The sequence below is a fragment of the Lissotriton helveticus genome, chromosome 9 (genome assembly GCF_964261635.1).
Source record: "Lissotriton helveticus chromosome 9, aLisHel1.1, whole genome shotgun sequence".
Classification (NCBI taxonomy): Eukaryota; Metazoa; Chordata; class Amphibia; order Caudata; family Salamandridae; genus Lissotriton; species Lissotriton helveticus.
Window position 1 is genome coordinate 1,154,816,855 of NC_136070.1, and position 21,988 is coordinate 1,154,838,842.

The following is a 21,988-nucleotide window of genomic DNA, read 5'->3' on the forward strand; positions in this document are numbered from 1 at the left end:
TTCTGAAAAACAATCCCTCCGCCTTTGTTACCTGGCTTGTCTATGATGGAGGGGGTCATACTTGAGCGCTAAAGGAGCCTGCCTTATGGCAAGGGAAATACTGTATGGAATAAAACTCTTGGTCACTTTCATAGTCCTCAAGTCCCTTTCATAGCCTCAAGTCCCTTTCATAGCTTCAAGACCCTCAAGAACTAATCTTTTAAAAGTAAGTAGCTCCGGTGACATGAGTGCGTTAGGCGGTTAAAAAGGGGAGGGAGGCCTAAGTCATGTGAGGGAGTCAATGATCGGGTCACTCCTATCTGCAAAGAACAGCTTAAGTCTGATCTTGTGAAAGAACTGGCAAGAAATCTGTCCTCTCTGCAATAACATAGGACAGGCCCTTGCCTAGCAGTGAGATCTCTGTGGAAGAGAGAGTGTGGTGTGACAGATTAAAAATGGGAATCTGTTGGTGGTTGTCAGGGCCAGGTTGCGTAACTCTGGCTAAGGTCACTCCGGTCCCCATCTATGTTTCATTCTCTCCTGGGTACTGGTGCTATGGTCTGCTCCTACCGCTGTCTCTGTGGCCTCGATCTACAAAAGGCTGACCTGGGCGTGTTGATGCTACGGGACCCTCCTGGCGGTCTGAATCCTCTGATCCTGCGGTGATTGAGAGAAAGTGACAGGCTGCTCTTGTACCTGCCCCACGTGTATGGTCTGTCTTGTGCAAATACAGTTGTATAGTACCAGTCTCATAGGTAGGGGTATACTTTTACTTTGTAAGGTATTTGATATCGTTAGTGACTTTGGCGTTTTTTTTGTTTGAAACTGCTGTATTCATCAGGAGACAGACATACTTCGAGACAGACTACTGTTAAGGGCTATCCTAAAAAGGCTGTTTAAACCATGCAGATACGTGCTTGCTATTGCCAAAGAGATTAATTGCTTAGCACCAAAGTGGAGCGCCACTGGACGAATTGGTGTACGTTACTACCTTCTGCCACCAATTAAAGTTCACAATCTAGTTACCGAAACTGGCATATCATAAAGACCAAAGAACCACTTTTGAAATACCCATGGATGCTTACAAAAGGGGAAAAACATCACACAAGTTTAATTTCTGATTGAGAAGTAGGACTGTCATGTTTGGTACCTATGGACTTGTAACAGTAAACCCTATTCAATGGTAAAGTTAGATTTATTATTACAACTTTAAAAATGCCACTTTTAGAAAATTGGAATATTTCTGCTCTTAAGCCCTGTATGCCTGCTGCCTGTTTCCAATGCACGTCTGATGTGGGTGACAGCTGGGCCTTATGCATTTCCGCTAGACAGTCACACACAAAGGGAGGTTAGGTGTGCCTGATGGGCCATTCACATCCTGATGGGTCAACCTGGGCAGGATGGGAGGGAGGAGATGACATACCTGAATGGGCTTGGAGGGTGTCTGGAGCCAGGGCATGAAGGGAGGGCATCTGTTCACTTCAAAGCCCCTCTTTTAATTCCCCCTACTTCAAAGGTACCACTGGTTATAAGGACTGGACTTCTGACCCTACCAACTCATTACACTTCTGGACCTGCAGATACTCTGCCAGAAAGAAGGGCTGCTGTGCTGCTGATGTAATGCCACTCTACTGGACTGCTGCTCAAGAACAACTGCTTTTCTGCTATGCTGGCCTGCATGCTGCCTCCTGCCCTCTCTGCCTGGGTGAGAAGGACTGGACCTACACCACTTGCACCCAGAGTGACTACAAGGGCTTGTCTGCTTGCTCCTGTTCTGAAGTCTCAGGGATATCAAAGACTTCCAGCAACATTGCAACAGTACCTGGCATGTGCCATTTGTGAGTCCTACCCTTTCTAAGTGGTGCCATTCCAGTCCTGGCCCCTTGGGAGTGGGTGTTCTGTGCTGAACCTGCAAAATCCTTGCATCGCAGCCATTGCGCCAGTTGGACCCGACACATCTCCTTCGATGCTGACACATCGCTGCTCAAGTACATCGCATGGCAAGCTGAGTAGCTCAACAATGACGCATCATCCGCATTGTAAAGGGTTCACCGCCGATGCTTCTCCAACTGCGCTGACCGGAACCAACACATCACCTACATCCGAATGGATCAATGTGTTCTCCCCAGATCGAATCTTCGACATTGATGCATCCTCCAACCAAAGGTACTGTTTCAGCAGGCCAAAGCTGGTCCATGTAGCCGACCTGCACTCCACTGCAGTCGGCCTGAACCTTTGGATTTCACCCGGTCAAGCACGACCAAATAGCCCCAGTTGGCACTTTAGATCTCTAAGCACTGTGTATAAGAACTGGACTTCTGACCCTACCAACTCAGTACACGGCTGGACCTGTGGATACTCTTCCTCTTCAGTTATGCCTGCCTGCTCTTTGCCAGACTACCAGAGGGTGAGCACAGGTTACTTTATGGTGTGTAATTGACTAACCGTGACTAGGATGGAATTTCTTACTTAGACATGTGTATACCTATGCCAACTAGACACACAATTTCTAGCATAACCTTTTTTCAATGAATAAAACAAATGTTGTGCACTTATTTACTAATACTATGACAAAAATGAGTTAGCTTGCATCTGCAGTCTTATGTGTGTCTCTGACATTCACCAGCAGCTTTTAAATATATGAATCACACTAACATTTATTTGGCAGTTCGGAAAGAAGATGTCTAACGCAGAACTGGCAAGCTCTCTGGTACTGTTCATCTGTCCCATCCCCACCTCATCTTCTAACAAATACATGAGGGCATCTCTGCTTATTTTGTGAGCTGCACATGTACTGCCAGGATAAACAAGCATTCAAAAAGCAATACGTTTCAGAAGGAAAATATGTTGCTTTTGCCAATGCTTCTTTGGTTAGATAGCAGTAGCGTAATAAATTTGAGGGGGGCCCCATGCAAAGTACATCGAGAGGCCCCCCTTCGGACTCAGTCAAGAGCTGTCAGGCCAGGGTACTGTGCTGAGGTGGCCCCCCTAGAGCTACCTCCCGCACCATGGGGGCTGCAGAGGCCTATGTCACGCCACTGTTAATTAGCTGCTGTGACAGGCACGTCATCTTTGAATGCATTTGTAGAATTTTAACTAACCAGAGCCATTTTAGAAAACATTTGTAATATTTTTAACCAGCCCAATAAAAGAAGGCTGGTGAATGTGCGGGCATCTGCAGCGGTTATGTTTGAATGGGTTTGTTAAAATAACAAAAACCCACTTCTAGATGCCCACCGCATATGCACGTGCAGGGCACTCATTGGCAGACATCTTGAAATTCGTTGAAAAAAAACAAATTAGGATGGATGTCTGCCAATAACGCAGCTGATCCCTAAAATTAAAAAAAAGTAAAAAGTGTGTGGAATAGGGATGGGGAAGGGGTCGCAAATCAAAGGAAGGCTTGGGGGGGGGAAAGGAGAAGAGGGATCCAACCACAGCCCATACACTTCTCTTCCTCAGTTAGAACTCAATACTTCTTTTTTGTTCAATATATGCCCAGATATTTTTCTCTCCAATGCAGCGGCACCAACTATCACTACCAATCAACATCACTTGAGGTTCCCTCCACTCTATATTCCTACACACCAGCACATCTTCCTGCCCCCTCTCCTTGCTCTCCCTCTCAAGTTGAACTCCATGCTGAACCCATCGAGCCACTTAACATTCCGTGCCCAGTCCTACTCTCATTAGAAAATAAATTAGGATATCTCATCTCCTCTAACTCCAACCCCCACACCTTCTCCTCTCCAGCTAATTCTAATCATTTCACTACTCCAACGATTTCCCTTGCCCAAACCAAACATCGGCCTTTTTCTACTCAGGCACCAACAGTCAGGAACATTATCCCTATCACCCCATTTCAGAGTTGTGATGTTTGCTTCACAACTGCAGATCTGCAAAGAAACAGTTGGGAATTTCAGACACCATAAATCTTCACAATCTGGATATACTTTTCATCACTGAGACCTGGTTCAATGACACCTCTCATACTATTTTCGATCTTCTGTTCCCCACCGACTATTCTACTATCATAAATGATAGAGAAGATAAAGTTGGGGGAGGCATGGCAGTTATCTTCAGAAACTCCTTCAATTCAAGGTTTTTCCCAACAGCTCTTTCCGCACTTTGGAAAGCCTTTATCTGGAGCTTCAAGTACAGCACAGCTCTCCTTTCAGGTTTCATGCCATTTATCATCTGCCTGGTGACTTCTCTGCCTTCACAGAGGAATTCACTGACTTTGCTAGTGACCAATACGCACCAAGCGACAAACAGATTTTTCTTGGAGACTCTAATATTTACTGGGGCACTCTGGAAGACTCAGCTGCCAACAGGCTTGCCACATTTCTCTTAAGAAATAATCTTGTCCAACATTGCACAAAACCAACACACTCTAAGGGCTCTAGTCTTGACTTTGTTATATCCAAAGTAGATATGCTAAGTACTGTTCATCCTAAAACAGTAGATTGGTCTGACCACTTCCTCATCCCTTTCTCTCTGAACCTATCTCACTCAGTAACCCATGGCCAACCTAAAAGGACTCTTACCAGGTTCCGTAACACCAAAAACATCAACCTTGACATTCTGTGCAACACAGATATGATATCACTTCCAATCTAAGACCCCAACTCTGATGTCAACGATCTTACCACCCAATATCTCTCCAGTCTTTTAGACGAAATCGAAAATGTTGCTTCATTGCAAAGTAAAAAGAAAAGGCCCACTCCTTCTGCAACATGGTTCAATAAAGCCCCCTATGAAGAAAGAAAGAACATGATGCACCTGGAGAAGCAATGGAGACAATCTCCACCATTAATCTCTCTAATCTCCGTTCACAAGATTGCACTACCACAAACACATCTTCCGCGAAAAAGTGATCCACTTTAGAACCCTCCTCGACTCAGCCAAGAATAGACCTAAAAAGATATCTGACCTCATCAAAAGTACCACCATCTATCTGTCAACCATCAAATTTGACGACCCTCCCAAGAAAGCAGCAGAATTTGCTCTATTCTTTGATGAAAAATGGAAATTGCTCGTAGACCAGGTCACTCACCCTACCCCCTAGTGGACCGCAAATCCTTAGTCTCATGGCAGAACTTTGATGTCACCGAAGATGCCCTCCTCAAAAGAATTCTAGAAACAAAACTTTCTAACCATTCTTTCACCCCATGCCTAGTGACATCGCCATTAGCTTCTACACCTACCCTTTCCTCCTGGACCAGGCTGGTAAACCTCTTCCTCAACCAAGGCTCCGTTCTTGTTGCCCTTAAAACAGGACAGGTTCCCACAATTAAACAAAAAGACCTCTGTTGATGTGAATGACCTCAACAACTTTCGCCCTATCACCAAACTCTGTGTTATTGTGAAAATTACTGAAAGCTGTGTAGTGAAGCAACTCTCCCAAAATATCAAGGATAAAAACCTTCTGTCCAAATCCAGTCTGGTTTCATGCAAGGCTAAAGCACTGAAACAGCCCTGCTGCGAGTACTTGATTCTGATGAGTCTTGTCTCCTGATCCTTCTGGACCTATCCGCAGCCTTTGACACTGTTAATCACTTCTGAACACTTTAAATATAAAAATGGGGTTTGAAGGCACAGTGCTGAAATGGTTTGAATCATTCCTCTCAGATAGATCTCAGATTACGGTAGGGTTGGTTTTGTGGCATTGCTCCTCATTACTCTCTGTTGTTTGCAGGACCAGCAGCTTGTTAAGTTAGGCATTTCAAAGCCCAGTTGGACGAGACAATGACTATCTATTGTGGGGCTTCCTTGTGTTTACATAATTCCCTCCCTCGTCGGATGAGCTTCTTAAGGCTCTTGCGGGTGATGTATAATTTCCCTTCTTGACCCTCAGATTATCAAAATAGGAAACTGTCTCTTTACTTCAATGGCTGTAGGACAAGGTGTCCCTCAAGGCTCTATTTCCTCGGATCACTCTGTTCAATATTTACATGGAACCGCTGGGAAATCTCGTGAAAAAATTGAGAATCCATTATCAACTCTATGTTGATGACACCCAAATCTACCTTAAGGTGTCCTCCACACACAACATCTCAATCCTCAACACCACTCTCAACCCCATCCAAAATTGGATGTCAACTCATCAACTAATTCTGAATCCTTCTACTCTCTACCTCACTTTCTCCTCCTCCTGTTCGGTCATGGATGGACTATCTGAACATACTTAACAACAAACCTATCATTGTCGACAGGGCCAAATCCCTAGGTGTCATACTAGACAAAAGGCTCAACCTACATTCCCCATATCAATACCATCGGCAAGAATGCATGCTACCAACTGTGCCTTTTCTGGGGAGTTTGGCGTTTCTTTACTCAGCAAGACCCCTTGGTCCAATCACTGGTTCTCTTCAAGTTGGACTACTGCAACTCTCTCCTTCCTTGCTTGTCTCCCCAATACCCACCTTTCCCCTCTTAAATCCATGCTCCATTCAGCGGCACATTTCGTAAATGGGACCAAAAGAAATGATCACATCACACGCATACTGTTTTCTCTTCGCCAGATTCCCATCGAAGTAAGGTTAATTTAAAAGACTGCCTATACTACCCACAAAGCCTTGCACACTTCCACCCCTCACCATCTGGCGTATAAACTCAAAATCTCAGGCGGCTCTAGACCTTCACCCAATGATGAAAACGTACTGCTCAAGTCTCCTAAATTCAAAAGGGAAAGATTTATAGCTCAATCCTTCTCAGACATTGCACCTAGAATTTGGAACTTGCTTCCCCCAATCCTCCGAACCACCACCTTGAACCGGAATTTCAAAACAGATTTTAAAAATCTTCTCTTCCAAAGATACTTCCAGGAATAATTCAACTCATTTCATGACCCTTATGGCCGCTTGGCATTCACTTGAGCTCAACTTTGTAAATTTGTATTCTATACCTGTATTAACCTAACTTTGCCACCTTTAATAATTATTTTAATTATTCTAATAGTATATATAATTTGTTAGTGTGTAAATCTCCTTATGTAACTTACTTGTCCTACTGTAAAGCGTTCTGACACCTTTGGATAAAGTCTGCGCTATATAAAACTTCATTAAATAAATAAAATAAATAAATGTGAATGGGGTGGGTAAGCAATACAGAGAGCGATAGAGCGGGGAAGGACAAAGTAAAAGAAGAAGCAGCATATGTAGGAGATAACATGAAAACAGCTAAAGTTGTCTGTAGAGGAGACCTCAAAATGTAAAGGTCCCGCAGTACCCATGCCTCCAACCATACATGATTTGTTATGCCCTGGCTCCCTGACCCTTTATAAACTTAGAACTATGCTGAGAGTGCATAGAACATGGCAGCAGGCTGAGATCACCCTTTAAAACATTCATGGCTTGGCTGCAAGTGATTGCCACATCCCATGTGCTATGCAAACTATTTATGCAAACCGATATATAAATAATGCATTAAATGTAGATAAATTATATAGCTTTCCAGTCATAAATAAAAAACACAATATTTAAACGTCTAGGTTGAACTAAATGGTTACATTTACACAATTAATAAATGAATTACGAAACATTTAGATTTTTGACATCACAAAGAAATCATACGCAGAAAAAAGGACAATTCTAGGTACATTCTAAAGATGTGAACATTGCCAGCTAAAATGGAAAAAGCATGCAATAGAGAAAAGATTGCATGCATGCTGAACACACTTCTGGAATACACACTGCAAGCGTATGCACGCAGAGTAGAAGAAAAAAAGTCCAATCTCCACACAAAACAAAATTTACCATGTGTTTCAGAACGGTTAAAGCACTTAAATCGCGATTTCTTCTTTTCCCCCAACAAGTCTGCCAGTGTAACCCCTGGTGTTACATTTCACGCATTCCCAGCGTTTACACAGCAGATGGCAGCAGCAGCAAGGCAGAAATACAACAAATAGCCACATACACATATTAGAGCACAGCCATTACAGATGTGAGGTGAAATAAGATGAGCAATGATTAGCAGTAAATCTAAAACATAAACTATAATCGTTTATACACATTAGCAATTTACAAAATGCGGGAACTGACCCACCAAAATGTATGTGTTCTAAGTACTGTATAGGGATGGACATCTATTCTTTATATGAAAACATTACAAAACACATTAGGCACCAAAAAGAATTGTGTTAATGGCCTGTTGTGTATTTATGTAGCAAACAGTATATTCTCGACTTTTACATCAATAATGGGAATGGAGTTCTAAATCTGTTTAAAAATACAACTAACCAATCCTCCAACTGCTTTTCCCCTGGGATGATGTGATATTTTATGGTTAGCTTATGGGCCTCGAGCCAGAAGATTTTGGCACTGATAAATCCTCACACGTGTAGTACTCTGTGAGCGAAGGCAAGTTACTTAATGATACTACGGGTCATGATACTATGGGTCACGTCCTTTTACGTTAGAGTGGTCCAGTGAGACACAATGGAGGCTAAATATGGACATTTACAAGAAAAATATTGAAATTTCTATAATATGAATACTTTTAAATTGATGCACTATCTTCCCCAGCAGGGAGGATAAAGAGGGGATCAAACCTCGCGTCATTAAAAAGACATTTTTCGCACAAAAACTTACAATTCTCTCTGAAAAATATGACTGGCAGGTTTGTGCAGAATTTAAAAAAAAATAACGAAAAAAGTACGACTAAAAAGTATTTAGGGAAGCAGTGGCGTTTAGTTCTATTTTTACTATAACCTTAAACCGGAATAATGAAGAAAATAGCAAAAAAAAGAGGCAAAGAAGACAGGGTAGAGAATGGCAGGGAATGGTTAAGAGTAAGTTTATACCGTTATGGACAAAATAGCAGCATTCGTTTACATTCCCTGATGACACAAGGTCACTGAGGTCGTCAGATAGGAATGCATACGTTATTTATGGTCTGAAATGCATAAATTATAAAGTCATTAAGAAATATGAAAACAAACATGCAGAGGACTAGCCAATATTAGTGCCATTTCCATGCCCATAGCAGAGCAGATGAGAAGGCAGGGCCAGGTGGGAGGATGCACCTGGCCAAAAGCACACTGCATGGGGCTGAAGGATGTGCACAATGGCTGAGATGAGCAGACACTGCGCCCAGTTCTCTTTGCACCTGACGGAAGAATGTGGGTCGCTAGCTCTGAGAAGTAGTAGACAGGCATACAATGAAAGGCTGTTAGTCACTAGCTCTGAGAAGATGTGGGTGAGCATAAAACAAAAGGCCGCGGGTCACTATCTCTGAGAAGATGTGGATGGAAATGGAACAAAAGTCTGTGGGTCGCTAGCTCTGAGAAGATGTGGATAGGCATAAAATAAAAGGCCGTGGATCGCTAGCTCGGAGAAGATGTGGCTAGGCATAAAACAAAAGGCCGTGGGTAGCAAGCTCTGAGAAGAGGCAGACAGTCATAAAACAAAAGGCTGTGGGTCAATAGCTCTGAAGAGATGCGGATAGACATAAAGCAAAAGGACTTAGGTTGCTAGCTCTGAGAAGATGTTGATAGGCATAAACCGAAAGGCTGTGGGTCGCTAGCTCTGAGAAGATGTTGATAGGCATAACACGAAAGGCTGTGGGTCGCTAGCTCTGAGAAAATGTTGATAGGCATAAAACGAAAGGCTGTGGGTCGCTAGCTCTGAGAAGATGTTGATAGGCATAAAACGAAAGGCTGTGGGTCGCTAGCTCTGAGAAGATGTGGATAGGCATAAAACGAAAGACTGTGGGTCGCTAGCTCTGAGAAGATGTTGATAGGCATAAAACGAAAGGCTGTGGGTCGCTAGCTCTGAGAAGATGTTGATAGGCATAAAACGAAAGGCTGTGGGTCGCTAGCTCTGAGAAGATGTGGATAGGCATAAAACGAAAGACTGTGGGTCGCTAGCTCTGAGAAGATGTAGATAGGCATAAAACAAAAGGCTGTGGATAGCTAGATCTGAGAAGAGGTTGACAGGCATAACACGAAAGGCTGTGGGTCGCTAGCTCTGAGAAGATGTTGATAAGCATAAAACGAAAGGCTGTGGGTCGCTAGCTCTGAGAAGATGTAGATAGGCATAAAACAAAAGGCTGTGGGTCGCTAGCTCTACTGAGAAGATGTGGATAGGCATAAAATGAAAGGCTGTGGGTGGCTAGCTCTGAGAAGATGTGGATAGGCATAAAACAAAAGGCTGTGGGTCGCTAGCTCTGAGAAGATGAGGCTAGGCATAAAAGAAAAGATCGTGGGTTTCTAGCTTTGAGAAGAGGTAGACAGGCATAAAGCGAAAGGTTGTGGATAGCTAGTTCTGAGAAGAGGTTGACAGGTATAAAACAAAAGGCTGTGGATAGCTAGTCCTGAGAAGAGGTTGACAGGCATAAAACAAAAGGCTGTGGATAGCTAGTTCTGAGAAGAGGTTGACAGGCATAAAACAAAAGGCTGTGGATAGCTAGTTCTGAGAAGAGGTTGCCAGGCATAAAACAAAAGGCTGTGGATAGCTAGTCCTGAGAAGAGGTTGACAGGCATAAAACAAAAGGCTGTGGATAGCTAGTTCTGAGAAAAGGTTGACAGGCATAAAACAAAAGGCTGTGGATAGCTAGTTCTGAGAAGAGGTTGCCAGGCATAAAACAAAAGGCTGTGGATAGCTGGTTCTGAGAAGAGGTTGACAGGCATAAAACAAAAGGCTGTGGATAACTAGTTCTGAGAAGAGGTTGACTGGCATAAAATAAAAGGTGGTAGGTCACTAGCTCTGAGAAGAGGGGAACAAGCATAAAATGTGGCAGAAGGCACACACTGTACACGGCCTCAGTTGTATGTAATAATCAGAGACGTGGCTAGTCACAGACCATGTTGACCAGCTTGATCTTACTATGGACGACAAACAAAGTATATCATTAAAAAAACACAATAATCACTGAAATACCTTTGTTAAGAGTAGCCATAGTTCTTCACTCAAAAATTTTTTTTTTTAAACACAGAAATGCTCCTAAAAAATTCAGTTGAAGAAACTTAATACTAAGGATTTAAAACAGAAAATCCAGAAACTTGCAAGTCACATGAACCATGCAAACATAACCTCAGCTACGCTGCTCATGACCTCACACATTACATCACAAAGTCTATTTTAGATCACATCAATAAAGCTGCTGGGGAGACTCGGACACGCAACACAGCCCTACACCTGAAATGCACTGGGTGTAGTCAGAAGGATCCAGGCATGACTTGCCTTGAAAGTTTGTGAGTTCACACAAACATCTGAGTCAGCTTCACAAACTCCATGAAGTCCTTTCTCAACCTGAAAGCAGTGGGAGCTTTACTCAAGCACAGGGCTGGACTAACTTCCCTTCCTGAGCTGATAGGGGTAACAAGCCACCTCCAAAAACTGAGAAGTTGCAGGGCAAGATCTTCATACTTTTTCCCCCTGAAAAAAAGTAAAGCAATTGCACACTGGGCTACATGTCCTCACTTCGGATATGTAGACTATGTACAATTCCATTTTGCCCAAACAGGTGCCCGGGAACATGTAGCATGACATTACAAGCATTATAACTGGTGCAGCTTTCCAGGCTCACTACTGGGAATGTCTGGGAATTCCGAACAGCAGTAAATATGCAGCTGTATGTAGGAAAACAGGTACAGATTTACTACTTTTAGTAAACTGGGTTCAAGGTCTATGGGAACTCAAAAAGCACAAAAAATAAATGGGAAGCAACCAAGGGCGGTTGTGCACAAAATATTGTAGAACCGTTGACTTTACTTTTGTAAGAGTTAGTGCTAAAAACAAAAGTGGAAACAACATGCATTTTGAGAGGTGGAAAGCATAGTAACAACATATTTTAATTCTATATTCATTAATAAAATACTGGAACCAAGTCTGATGCTAGAGTGAGTGAATGCACGTGTATGATGACTTATGAATGGCCGCGCACATCACTAGATGATGCTTACCAGATCGAGGGAGAAGACAATTTAGAAAAGTGAGATTTCAGGAACAGTCGTTGGCAGGTTTCTTTCTGGAATTCACCTGGGGATGTGCTTTAAACATGCTGAGCAACATCGCCCTACGCTACATATACATTATTAACTTGCCTTAAAATGGAGCACACACATTGGCCACACTATTTGCTACTTTTCTTTTGAAAAAGAGCAAAAATATCCAAGGTGAGTTTCCTTGACGCAAATATCTATATAGAAATCCTAGGAAAATTTAGCAAAATGTGAATCATTTGCTCAACAGATAATAGTCCACAGATGTATGAAATTGTGGCACATTGCCGCTATGGGTGAAACCACTATCAATTTTGATGTTCTGGAAGATCAAGAAAGAGAACCTAGTGGTAGCCTATTTGCGTTAAAAAAGGCAATAGTGTGCTTTTAGTGAAATCCTGTTCAAACTGCCTTTTGATTTAATTGCATTTTAACTAGTACCTATAAAAGTAGAAATAAGACACTACATACTGTTGCGTTTCTCGTCATCACCATCATCCTCGTTGTCTGGGTCAATGTCTTCCGCCTGTGTTATCCAGTCTAAATATCCTTTCAAATCCTCCTCCAGCTGCTGTTTTTCACGTAATTTTTGAAAGTCTCCTCTTGCTTTAGCCTTTTCTCTTTCTTTGGAAAATTCTCTGTTGAAAGTAGTTAACGTGTAGAAGGAAAATGTACACAAAAATCTGATTAAACAACATTTATGTCCAACAACATTATCTTTTGTCCAGCACAATATTCAACGATTTGCTTTTAAACAGCAGTGGGCTAAATATAAGCACGTGCATGTAAATTCATTCCATCCCTAAAATCATTAGGCAGCCCACTGACAAAAATACATTAAAATGAAGAACTAGTTCAGCACGACATGCATTCTTCAAATCGTTTTGACAGAGCATCGTAATAACTGTACTAGGCAATATCTGGCAATGGTAATATATATATTATAGTAATTCGATTTTAAAATTGATGCAAGTGTGAAAATGTACGCACTAAAAACCAAAAAACTAATTTCGCATGCACTTTGGTAATATTCCATGCTAAATCCATGCACAGATGTGGAGGTTAATACAGAAAGAGAGGTCAAACAGAGAGAGACCAATGACTGAAGAAGGTATACTAAAAGAGTATAGGTTGCGTTTTCCCCACCTGGCTCACTGTGGGTAAATGTGTTAATTTTTCTTATGTAGACCTAGGAAAATCTACTTTACCTGCTCTGTAACCTCCTCCTGTCTGCACAGAATGAATTCTGAGTAAGAATCGTTACTAAGGGCCTAATCTGCAATCCCCAGCGGTGGTGCTGCGGTCTGAGATCGCAGTATGCTTGGTGGTGCCACTGCAGACCTGCCAAGCATATTACGGGTTTCCGTACTGTGACATTAACCACAACGGTGAGCCCGCCATGGCAAGGGGGTGGTGGCGAGGAAACAAAGGGGGCCCTAAGGGGCCCCTTTCTTGACTCAAGGCCTGGGGATGCATGCAGGGGGGACACATGCTGTGCCCACCTGTAAGCATGCACCACCAGTTCCTGCATGGCATGAACTTAACAGTCTATGCAGTGCAAGAACTTGCTTTGGCAGTCCCAAGTCGGTGCCTTTTGAAAGACACCACTGTGGGAATGTCAAAAGACTGCCTGCCAGACCACGAAGAAACACGTAATCTGGCGGGCGGGTTGCAGTCCTGTTTAGTGGTGTGGAAGGGTGGCGGCCTCTAAACTCAAAAGATGAAATAAATAACTAGGAAAAGCATGACATGAGCTGATTCTCAATGTCATGTAAAAAGCTTTTTTACTGTGGTTAAACTCATCCATTCTTTCATGTGGCTCAACCCGCTTAAAGTAACTTGAGTATGCCTCTTCTGTGTGGACACAAAATGTTAAGGGCCCGATTCACAGAACTAACTTAAGACCAAATCCTAAACTTACTCCCATTTTGGTATTCACAGAAGGCACTTACTCATTTTGGTATTCAGAGAAGTTAGGAGTCCTACTTTAGGACTCCTAAATGCCTTCTGTGAATACCGAAAGTCTTAAAGTTAGGATTTTTCTCAGTTTAGAAGTAGTAAAGTTAGGACTCCTAACTTTAGGACTCCTAAACTGAGAAAAATCCTAACTTTAAGACTTTCCGTATTCACAGAAGGCATTTAGGAGTCCTAAAGTTAGGACTCCTAACTTCTGTGAATACCGAAATGAGTAAGTGCCTTCTGTGAATACCAAAATGAGTAAGTGCTTTCTGTGCATACCAAAATGGTAGTAAGTTTAGGATTTTGTCTTAAGTTACTTCTGTGAATCGGGCCCTATGTTTGCTCTTTATTTAATTATGCTGAAGGATACGGGCAAACTCAAATTACACCGACACCGACAGGGGGCAGAAGGGATAAGGTGATGCTCTTATAAGACAGAGCATTTAAAAGGAAAGAATGCAACAAAGATTTAGACATCATGGAAGATCACAAGAAGCAATGGATCTGCTTTTAAGAGCCTCGAGAGGGAAGCAATAATCCATGGCATATGATAATGAGATGTGAGCTTTTAGGGACTAAAACATTTAGGAAACTATGGAGTCAGTTTGTAAAATGACCTATAGAATCTTATACGTTCTCTTCAATTGAAGTAATATAAGTGCAAATCACAAGTATGAATGCACAGGACGATCACCAGTAAACAAAAATATCTATTAGGGCCAACTAAAGTTCCATTTCCTTCAATTATAGTCACATTAATATTTTAAAGGTAGATTTGTCACCCTAAAAAACACAAGAAACCCCACTGTTGACATCAACTTCTTCCTTGATTTAATTAATATCACTGTGAAAGCCAACAGACAGTCACATGGTCCTAAAGCTGCACACCATGAAAAATAAGCCATCTACGCCCTGGTTGAAGCAAATGGCACAAAAGTAAACTCAAAGAACAATTTGCAATATTGAAAGTTATACATCCCTCATTAAACAAATCACATTACCAAAAGTACTGCTAAAGCCCTCAAATGGTAAAGCCCTCTTCTGTAAAGCATCACATTAATCCTGCCCACCGAGAAATTACTTCTAAACTCAATAGACAAGCTAGGTTTCAACAAACAGGCACCTCATTGACAATACAAGGTAAGTTGCCACCATTCCTCTCATTTGTGCTCACACAGAATCAAAGTGACCATCTTAAATATGCTCACTCTCAAACACCAAACCAACATCCTCTTCACCCCTAAACCACAAAGAGAGGCTTTTCTCAATGGCAAAGCACACTCAATGCATCTCCTCAGACACATCTGGGCAGGCGATTCTGCTATGGAAAAACACAAACTTCAACCAAGGCAAAATCACGCACACCCATAAAACACCTACACGCTTTGCAAAATGACATCAATAGCAACTCCCTCTTAGTGTCTTAGAAGACTAGTCAGAATTTGTCTTGTCTCGTTCACATCAGAAACTGATCTGCAGGGTTCCCCAGGGATCTTCCCTCAGCCTCACCCTGTTCAACATCTACCTCACCCCGCTAGCCAACATCATCTAATTTCAAGGCATCTCCGTCATCTCATGTGCTGATCATACCCAACTCATCCTCTGCTTTACAGACAAGAGTACGACTTCCAACTTCACCAAATGCATGACCATGGTAGCAGTCTGGATGAGAACAAACTTCCTCAAGCTTGATTCTGATTAGGCAGAAGTACTGATCGGTAACAAGGCCACCCCTGGGTCTCCACCTGGTGGCCTTCGCACTCGGACAAACATCAACATCCACCGCCCATGCTAGAAACCTTGGAATCATCCTTGATGACAAACTCTCAATGACACAGAATAAATCACAGAAAACAAAGGAATGCACAACAGGAACACTATTCATTTAAATTCTCAGTGACAACATAAGTCAATGCAGCGAGCACCACCTGCTTCCACATTCTACACATGCTATGTAAGATCTTCAAGTGACCGCCACAGAACATCTCACAGACTGTCACCCAAGCACTGATCACAAACAGGCTTGATTACGGCAACGCACTCCACTCCTGCATCTCCAAGCAACTTCTACAAAGATTCCAGACCATCCAGAAGGCTGCCGCAAGACTCTTATTAGACATCCCACAGACCACCCACATTGCACTGCACCTCAAGGAACTCCACTAACTCCCTGTTCACAAACGCAGTCAATTGAAATTACTCACTCACACTTAAAAAGCCCTCCACAACAACGGCCCAATATACCTCAACAACCTCATACATTTTCACCAGCCGACCAGACATCTACACTCTACCTCACCCTCACTCGCATACACGCCCTCATTCACAAAAACAAAGTAGGAGATCACTTCTTCTCCTACATCGCACACAAAACATGGAACGACCTCCCCCAGCACTTTAGGACCTCCTCCTCACTTCTTACGTTCTGCAAAAAACTGAACATCTGGGTCTTTGAATAACTCTGCGGGCATCATATGCCCACTCACCTGCTCAAGTGCCTGGATAACCTCACGGGTGATTAGTGTGCTCTACAAGTCTACCTAACATAACATACCAAGCTATTTTATTGGATTAACAAACATTTGGGTTGTGGATGATGCTCTTTGCAACACAGTCAACAGTGGTCCTTGCTTTCTGGTCTTGCTTATGATGGCAGAAGCTTTAGACACCGTCTATAATAAAGCCACAATCAACATCAGGTTAACAAGTGTGTCTTTTGACAACACTGTTCCACATTCAATCTCTTCCTGTCTTTCGGCCAGAAAGGCACAATCAGGATCCAGCGGCTACACCTGAATTGCAGAATATTTTAAGAATCCTTCTTCTCACTTGTAACTTACAACCTATACATAGAGCCTCTTATAGCCATTTGGGCTAATCACGGACTCAAGATTAACTATTTTGTCGGTACAACTCAACTCTTTTTGAAAGTCGACACAAGCAAGGCAATGTATTGGCTTTAAGACAGCCTTGTCCTCATACAAAGCTGGTTAACAAATCCCTAACTTAAAATAAATCCTACTAAAAACAGAATGCATCCTCGACTCTAACAGGACCAAATAAACCCAGATCGAGCATTGTCTATTTATTATGGAATTTCAAGAATCCACACCCTAACTTACCTAAAGTGCAAAAGCTCTGGGATTTATTATTGTCAGCAATGTCTGCTTTAGCATCATTAGGAAATTGAAAACACTTGAACCAGCCGTTTCAGCTGGGTCAATTTTGGGGAAGATCTGATGGCTTCGAGGTGAAACCATCAGGTATTCTCTTTTTCAGATCCTAACCAGACCCAGTGGCAGCTATCATAGATGCTTTCTGCTGTAATTGTCCAATATGTCTTTCCACTAATCACTATGAAATAACATATCTTCTTAAGGATGAGATAATTTCAGGAGTCAATGGGTTTGTAGCTCCTCTGTAGATGTCTCAGGTTTGGTTCACAGCTCTAGTTAATTTAGCGATTGACTGTTCCATCAGTCTTTCCTGTTTCTCTGAGTTTGCATCTGGACTGGCTGGAATAGTCCACAGCTGAATCCTGCAGACCAGCCTAGAATATTTTCCCAGAAGACCGAATTGACAAGAGATCATGTTTATGAGAAATACCAGCAACTGTAAATCCTGGTAAAACATGGTGGCCAATTTTTTTAAGTTGATCAGAATTCACAAACACTTGAGGATAAAGATTGTTGGGTTCATGTAAAAAAAGACTCTTGATGGGACTATGCCACAACAAGAAATTCAAAACAGACAGTTTCCTGCCGCTAAAGCGGCAATCATTTTAACGCCCTTCTTGAGAATATGCCCCTAAGTACTTATGGGTCAGGCATTGCCTTTCAAAAAGTCAACTGATGCCAAAGGTAATGCTCAACACTTTTAACAGACATTGACTAGATAATCAGATTCACCTGAATGAATCTCTTCTCATAGGTCTAACAGCAAGTATGTGAATATCGACTGTAAATATCCTGACCTCCGTACCCGCAGCAATCAAAATGTTAATTCACTCTACAGCTAAATTAATTCTGAACAATAAAAAATGGTACCACATTTCTCCAATCCTACAGGAGCTTCACTGGCTACCCTCCGAAGCCAGGATCAAGTTTTAAACTGGCTGCACGACTTCTAAATCCATTCACATGAACACTGCTAATCTTTTGGTTATATGGGAAGACAGACAAACTCAGGGGAATAAATACTCTCTGAGGCTTCAAACAATTCAATAGATTCCAAGTCTTACAACAGTCCTTCACATGTGCGCAAACAAGTCTCTGAAACACTCCCCTGTACCTTGAACCCAACATACTATGTTGACTTTCAAGAAAGGTTGGCAGACTAATTTCTTCAAGATGCATTTGAGCTAGACCAATATGTTGCCCTTTCGTTGTAGACAGTCTCCCATGACCACCTGTTCTGACATGGATATGTGGTATGTTTGACTGCTACGCACCACCCTCCCTTGCTCCTTCATACCATACCATTTCTTTCAGGTGTTTCAGTGGATGTTAATAAATTTTATTGTACATAGTTATTTCCTTAAAAAGAATGTTAATACCGCCTGGCACCACTGGGCTATATAAAACGGTTATATATAATAAAATATAACCTCAACAAAGAAGAGAAGTCTCAGTACATACCTTACCCATCTCAGGGATCTGCTGTTGAGTGTACCATGGATGCTGATTACCCCTATTGTTTTCCATGGTTTCCCACTCCCGGATGAGAGCAAGTGATGTTTGACTATATTTTGTGCCCCTTACAAAATGTTTCCGAGGTTTTCAGATGGAAATCTGACAAACGTTGCACCAGAGTTGAACTCTCAATGTGTGGATTAAATGGCATCCTTCTCTGTCGTTTTATCACGGCTTAGGGGGGGCAACAGTGGTCAGTTATCACAGCAGAATTCCCATTATAGGATATTCAAGTCTATTTTATAAAGTCAAACACAAAACTATAGTTAAAGTGTTTGTGGGTATGTATAGAGAAAATCTTTGGAGGTGGTGGGCGGTGGAGAAGCGGTGAACAATAGTTTTGAACAAAGTAATTTAGAAGGAGCACTGTCAATATATTTTGCAGTTACTCCTGAAAATGATTAGAAAGTTTGCTATTTTGGGACATGTGAGAACTGAGTAAACTTCTCTTCTTAAAATGCATGAGAAAAAATGCAAGTAAACGACAGATACCCCATGAATATTGTTTTAACTGCTGAGAAAGTAAGACATTGAAATAAAAAGTAGTTGGACCCTGGTTGAGAAATCAAAGTGGAGACTTATGTAATAAAATATTTGAGAAAATATAGTTTAGGCTGGCAAATAACTTAGCACCAAGTATTCACACCACATCTATATCGGAGGTGATACTAAGGAGGATCCACAGAACCCCGTGAAATAAAATTATGGGAGGTAAGAAACAATGCTAGCGTTTACGGACTGCACCATTTGCTACTTTTCAACAAGGTAGGAAGATGCTCTACAGTACTTCTTGGTATATTCCATGTGTAGGCCTGACAATATGTGATCGGTGGCAAATTCCAGTGGCAATGAAGGAAACTATGTATCTTGCATGGTTCCCCTCATTTTTTAACAATTTGAAAATCTGAATCTTTGCCCTAGGTTGGTGGCTTCGGACTTAAAAAGACGGGCCAGTCCCTTTTGTTTTGTAAAGGCATAAACATCAGGCAACCCCACGTTTGTCTTCTTAATGCAGCTACCAATGTGGTGGGGAAGCCTAACTTTATCAAAGCACTAAGTTGTCACAAAGACCTAGCAAATGAGGAATAATGATTTACTTCTCATCAAAAGTGTTAGTGTAGGACCGCCTAACCTGCAGCTGAGGGTCTGGTTATGTTTTTAAAAACTACCAAACAGGATCTCTGATCCCCACAATTCATACATTTCGATCAACTGCCTTCTGTGCTAAAACAATTGAACAATTTTACTTCAGAAACAACCTCTCAGATAAGAAGGCAAATTCACTGTTAATCTGGATGTCACATTTTACAAATGCAATCAACACAAAAATGGTGGTGTCCGTTTAATCTGGCCTAAACACTCAAATACATAATCAGATTTGATCTAGATATTGTAGTTATGCGAGACCCTAGTAACATAATAGTGGTAATAAAATATTGCCAACATGGATAAAGGCTAATTATTTGATGCCTTATACATTAAATCCTCAGTTTACCTGGCTTGAAAAAATAAACCTGAAAGAAATATATCATTCACTAGGGACTCAATAGGGGTGCCTAAATTCATTGATTATTTTTGCTCTATTCAAGGATCCGCGTACTATAGCACATCAAGCTAGCCCAAAATTAAAATCTGTTTTTGTTTCAGGGATTATATGTAAACATAACTATGCTTGGGATCACAGAATGTCAGTAAGCAGGGACTGAGTCACCATACCACATCAGTAACAATGAACCCCAGTCCTCACTAGCTCGTAGTGCCTTACCTCTCTCCTAACCATCCCAGAATGACAGGTAAATTGACACCCCAGAACACAACACTTAGGTCCGAGTGTAGGAAGCCTAATACCAGTCGGTAACTGGCGAAATTACCGACTTTCGGCCGTTACCAACCGGTATTAAGCATTTAAGATGTAGGGGCCTAATTTAAGGATTCGGTAATTTACTGAATCGGTAATTTAAGGAATCGTTAAATTACCGAATTCTTAAATACTGATTCAGTAAATTACCGAATTCTTAATGTAGGAAGCACTCAAGTGAGTGCTTTTCACTTGTAAGGATTTGTTATTTACCACCATCTACAAGTTGGTGGTAAATAACGAAAACCGTTACAAAAGCAATTTTGTGCTTTTTTAACAGTGCCATGTGGCAGACATACATGCCCTTAGGGCATGTATGTGTGCCACATGTGCACCCATGCACTATTCAGGGGTGCAACAGAATGTCAATGTGACACCCTGGCCCATAGGAATGAATGGGGAATACCGAATCGGTATATACCGATTCGGTATTTACCGAATTTTACCGATTCGGTAAAAATTACCGAATGAATACCTACATACCATTTACCCATTCTAAAATACCGAATCGGTAAAATGTGGTATTTTAGAATCGGTAAATGGTATTTACCTACATCTGATCCTAGGTCCCCTCAGGGAACCGTGGAGACAGATTGTAGCCTTTTGTTTTCTCACTCATGCATGACCATAATAAAAAAATAGAAACACTGGAACAGTTTCCAAATGTATTTAAAGTATTGTACTCTATTATAAAACAACTGCTCTGCAACTAGAAAACATATGCATGCCAGCAGAGTGAGTAGCAGCACAAGTAAACTATATTCAATGAGAAGCCCTACAATGCTTAAAGATATATCTGCCTCAGCCTATCCTCACTACTGGGGCACAGAGATATATCGATCTCTGGGATTAAGCCAAACCCCATAGTTTGTATTATTGTTAGGTAATTTCCATCTCAGGTTTTGCAAGGCTGGTGCGTTCGTCTTAGGACCTCACCTCTGCAAGAATTCCCCTCTTTGTTTTCAAATGGCACATCTCCGTTATGTGTTACGAGATGTCTTTTTTTTAAACAGCAGATGAGAATTTATGTTGTGTCTAACCCTCCAACCCTACTAAAATAAAAATGCTAAGAAATGTTTGGAAGTCTGGGTTTCAGAAAAATATTCAGATCTTTATGATCTGAATTATATACCACCGCTGAAGAAGGTAGAACATTTATTGGAGAGATGAAATCAGTGGTCAATTACATTAAAAGGAAGGGTAGCTTTGATAAAAATGTATATTCTTCCACTCTGCTTTTTTTTGTTTGGCCGGCTCCTATGTGTGTTATCTGAACATGTTTTCAAAACTGGAGGTTGTAATAGGCTAATACTTGTGGGAACATAAACAACCAAGAATTGGTTTAAATAAACTACACTTCCGAAAGAAATAGGTAGATTGGCTCTTCCATATTTCAAAGATTATTAAAGTGTACCTAATCTTGACAGATGTACGAAATCAAACTTCCAGGATAATATTTTTATATTTAACAAATGCAAGGAGAAAAAATAATGTGTTTTTCTGAAGCAAAAATCACACAACCACAAACTGGACATCAGTCATTACACGTTTTTGTCA

The 21,988-nt window shown here is 41.6% G+C and overlaps 1 protein-coding gene across 2 annotated transcripts in view; it reads right to left on the reverse strand.

Moving 5' to 3' along the window:
- Positions 1-21,988, reverse strand: part of CACNA1D (calcium voltage-gated channel subunit alpha1 D) — a 1,365,963-nt gene that overhangs the window by 671,826 nt on the left and 672,149 nt on the right. For both annotated transcript variants that reach the window (XM_078661595.1, XM_078661596.1), the window contains exon 9: positions 12,395-12,561. In XM_078661595.1, the coding sequence (XP_078517721.1) occupies positions 12,395-12,561 (167 nt within the window). The remainder of the gene's footprint in view (positions 1-12,394; positions 12,562-21,988) is intronic.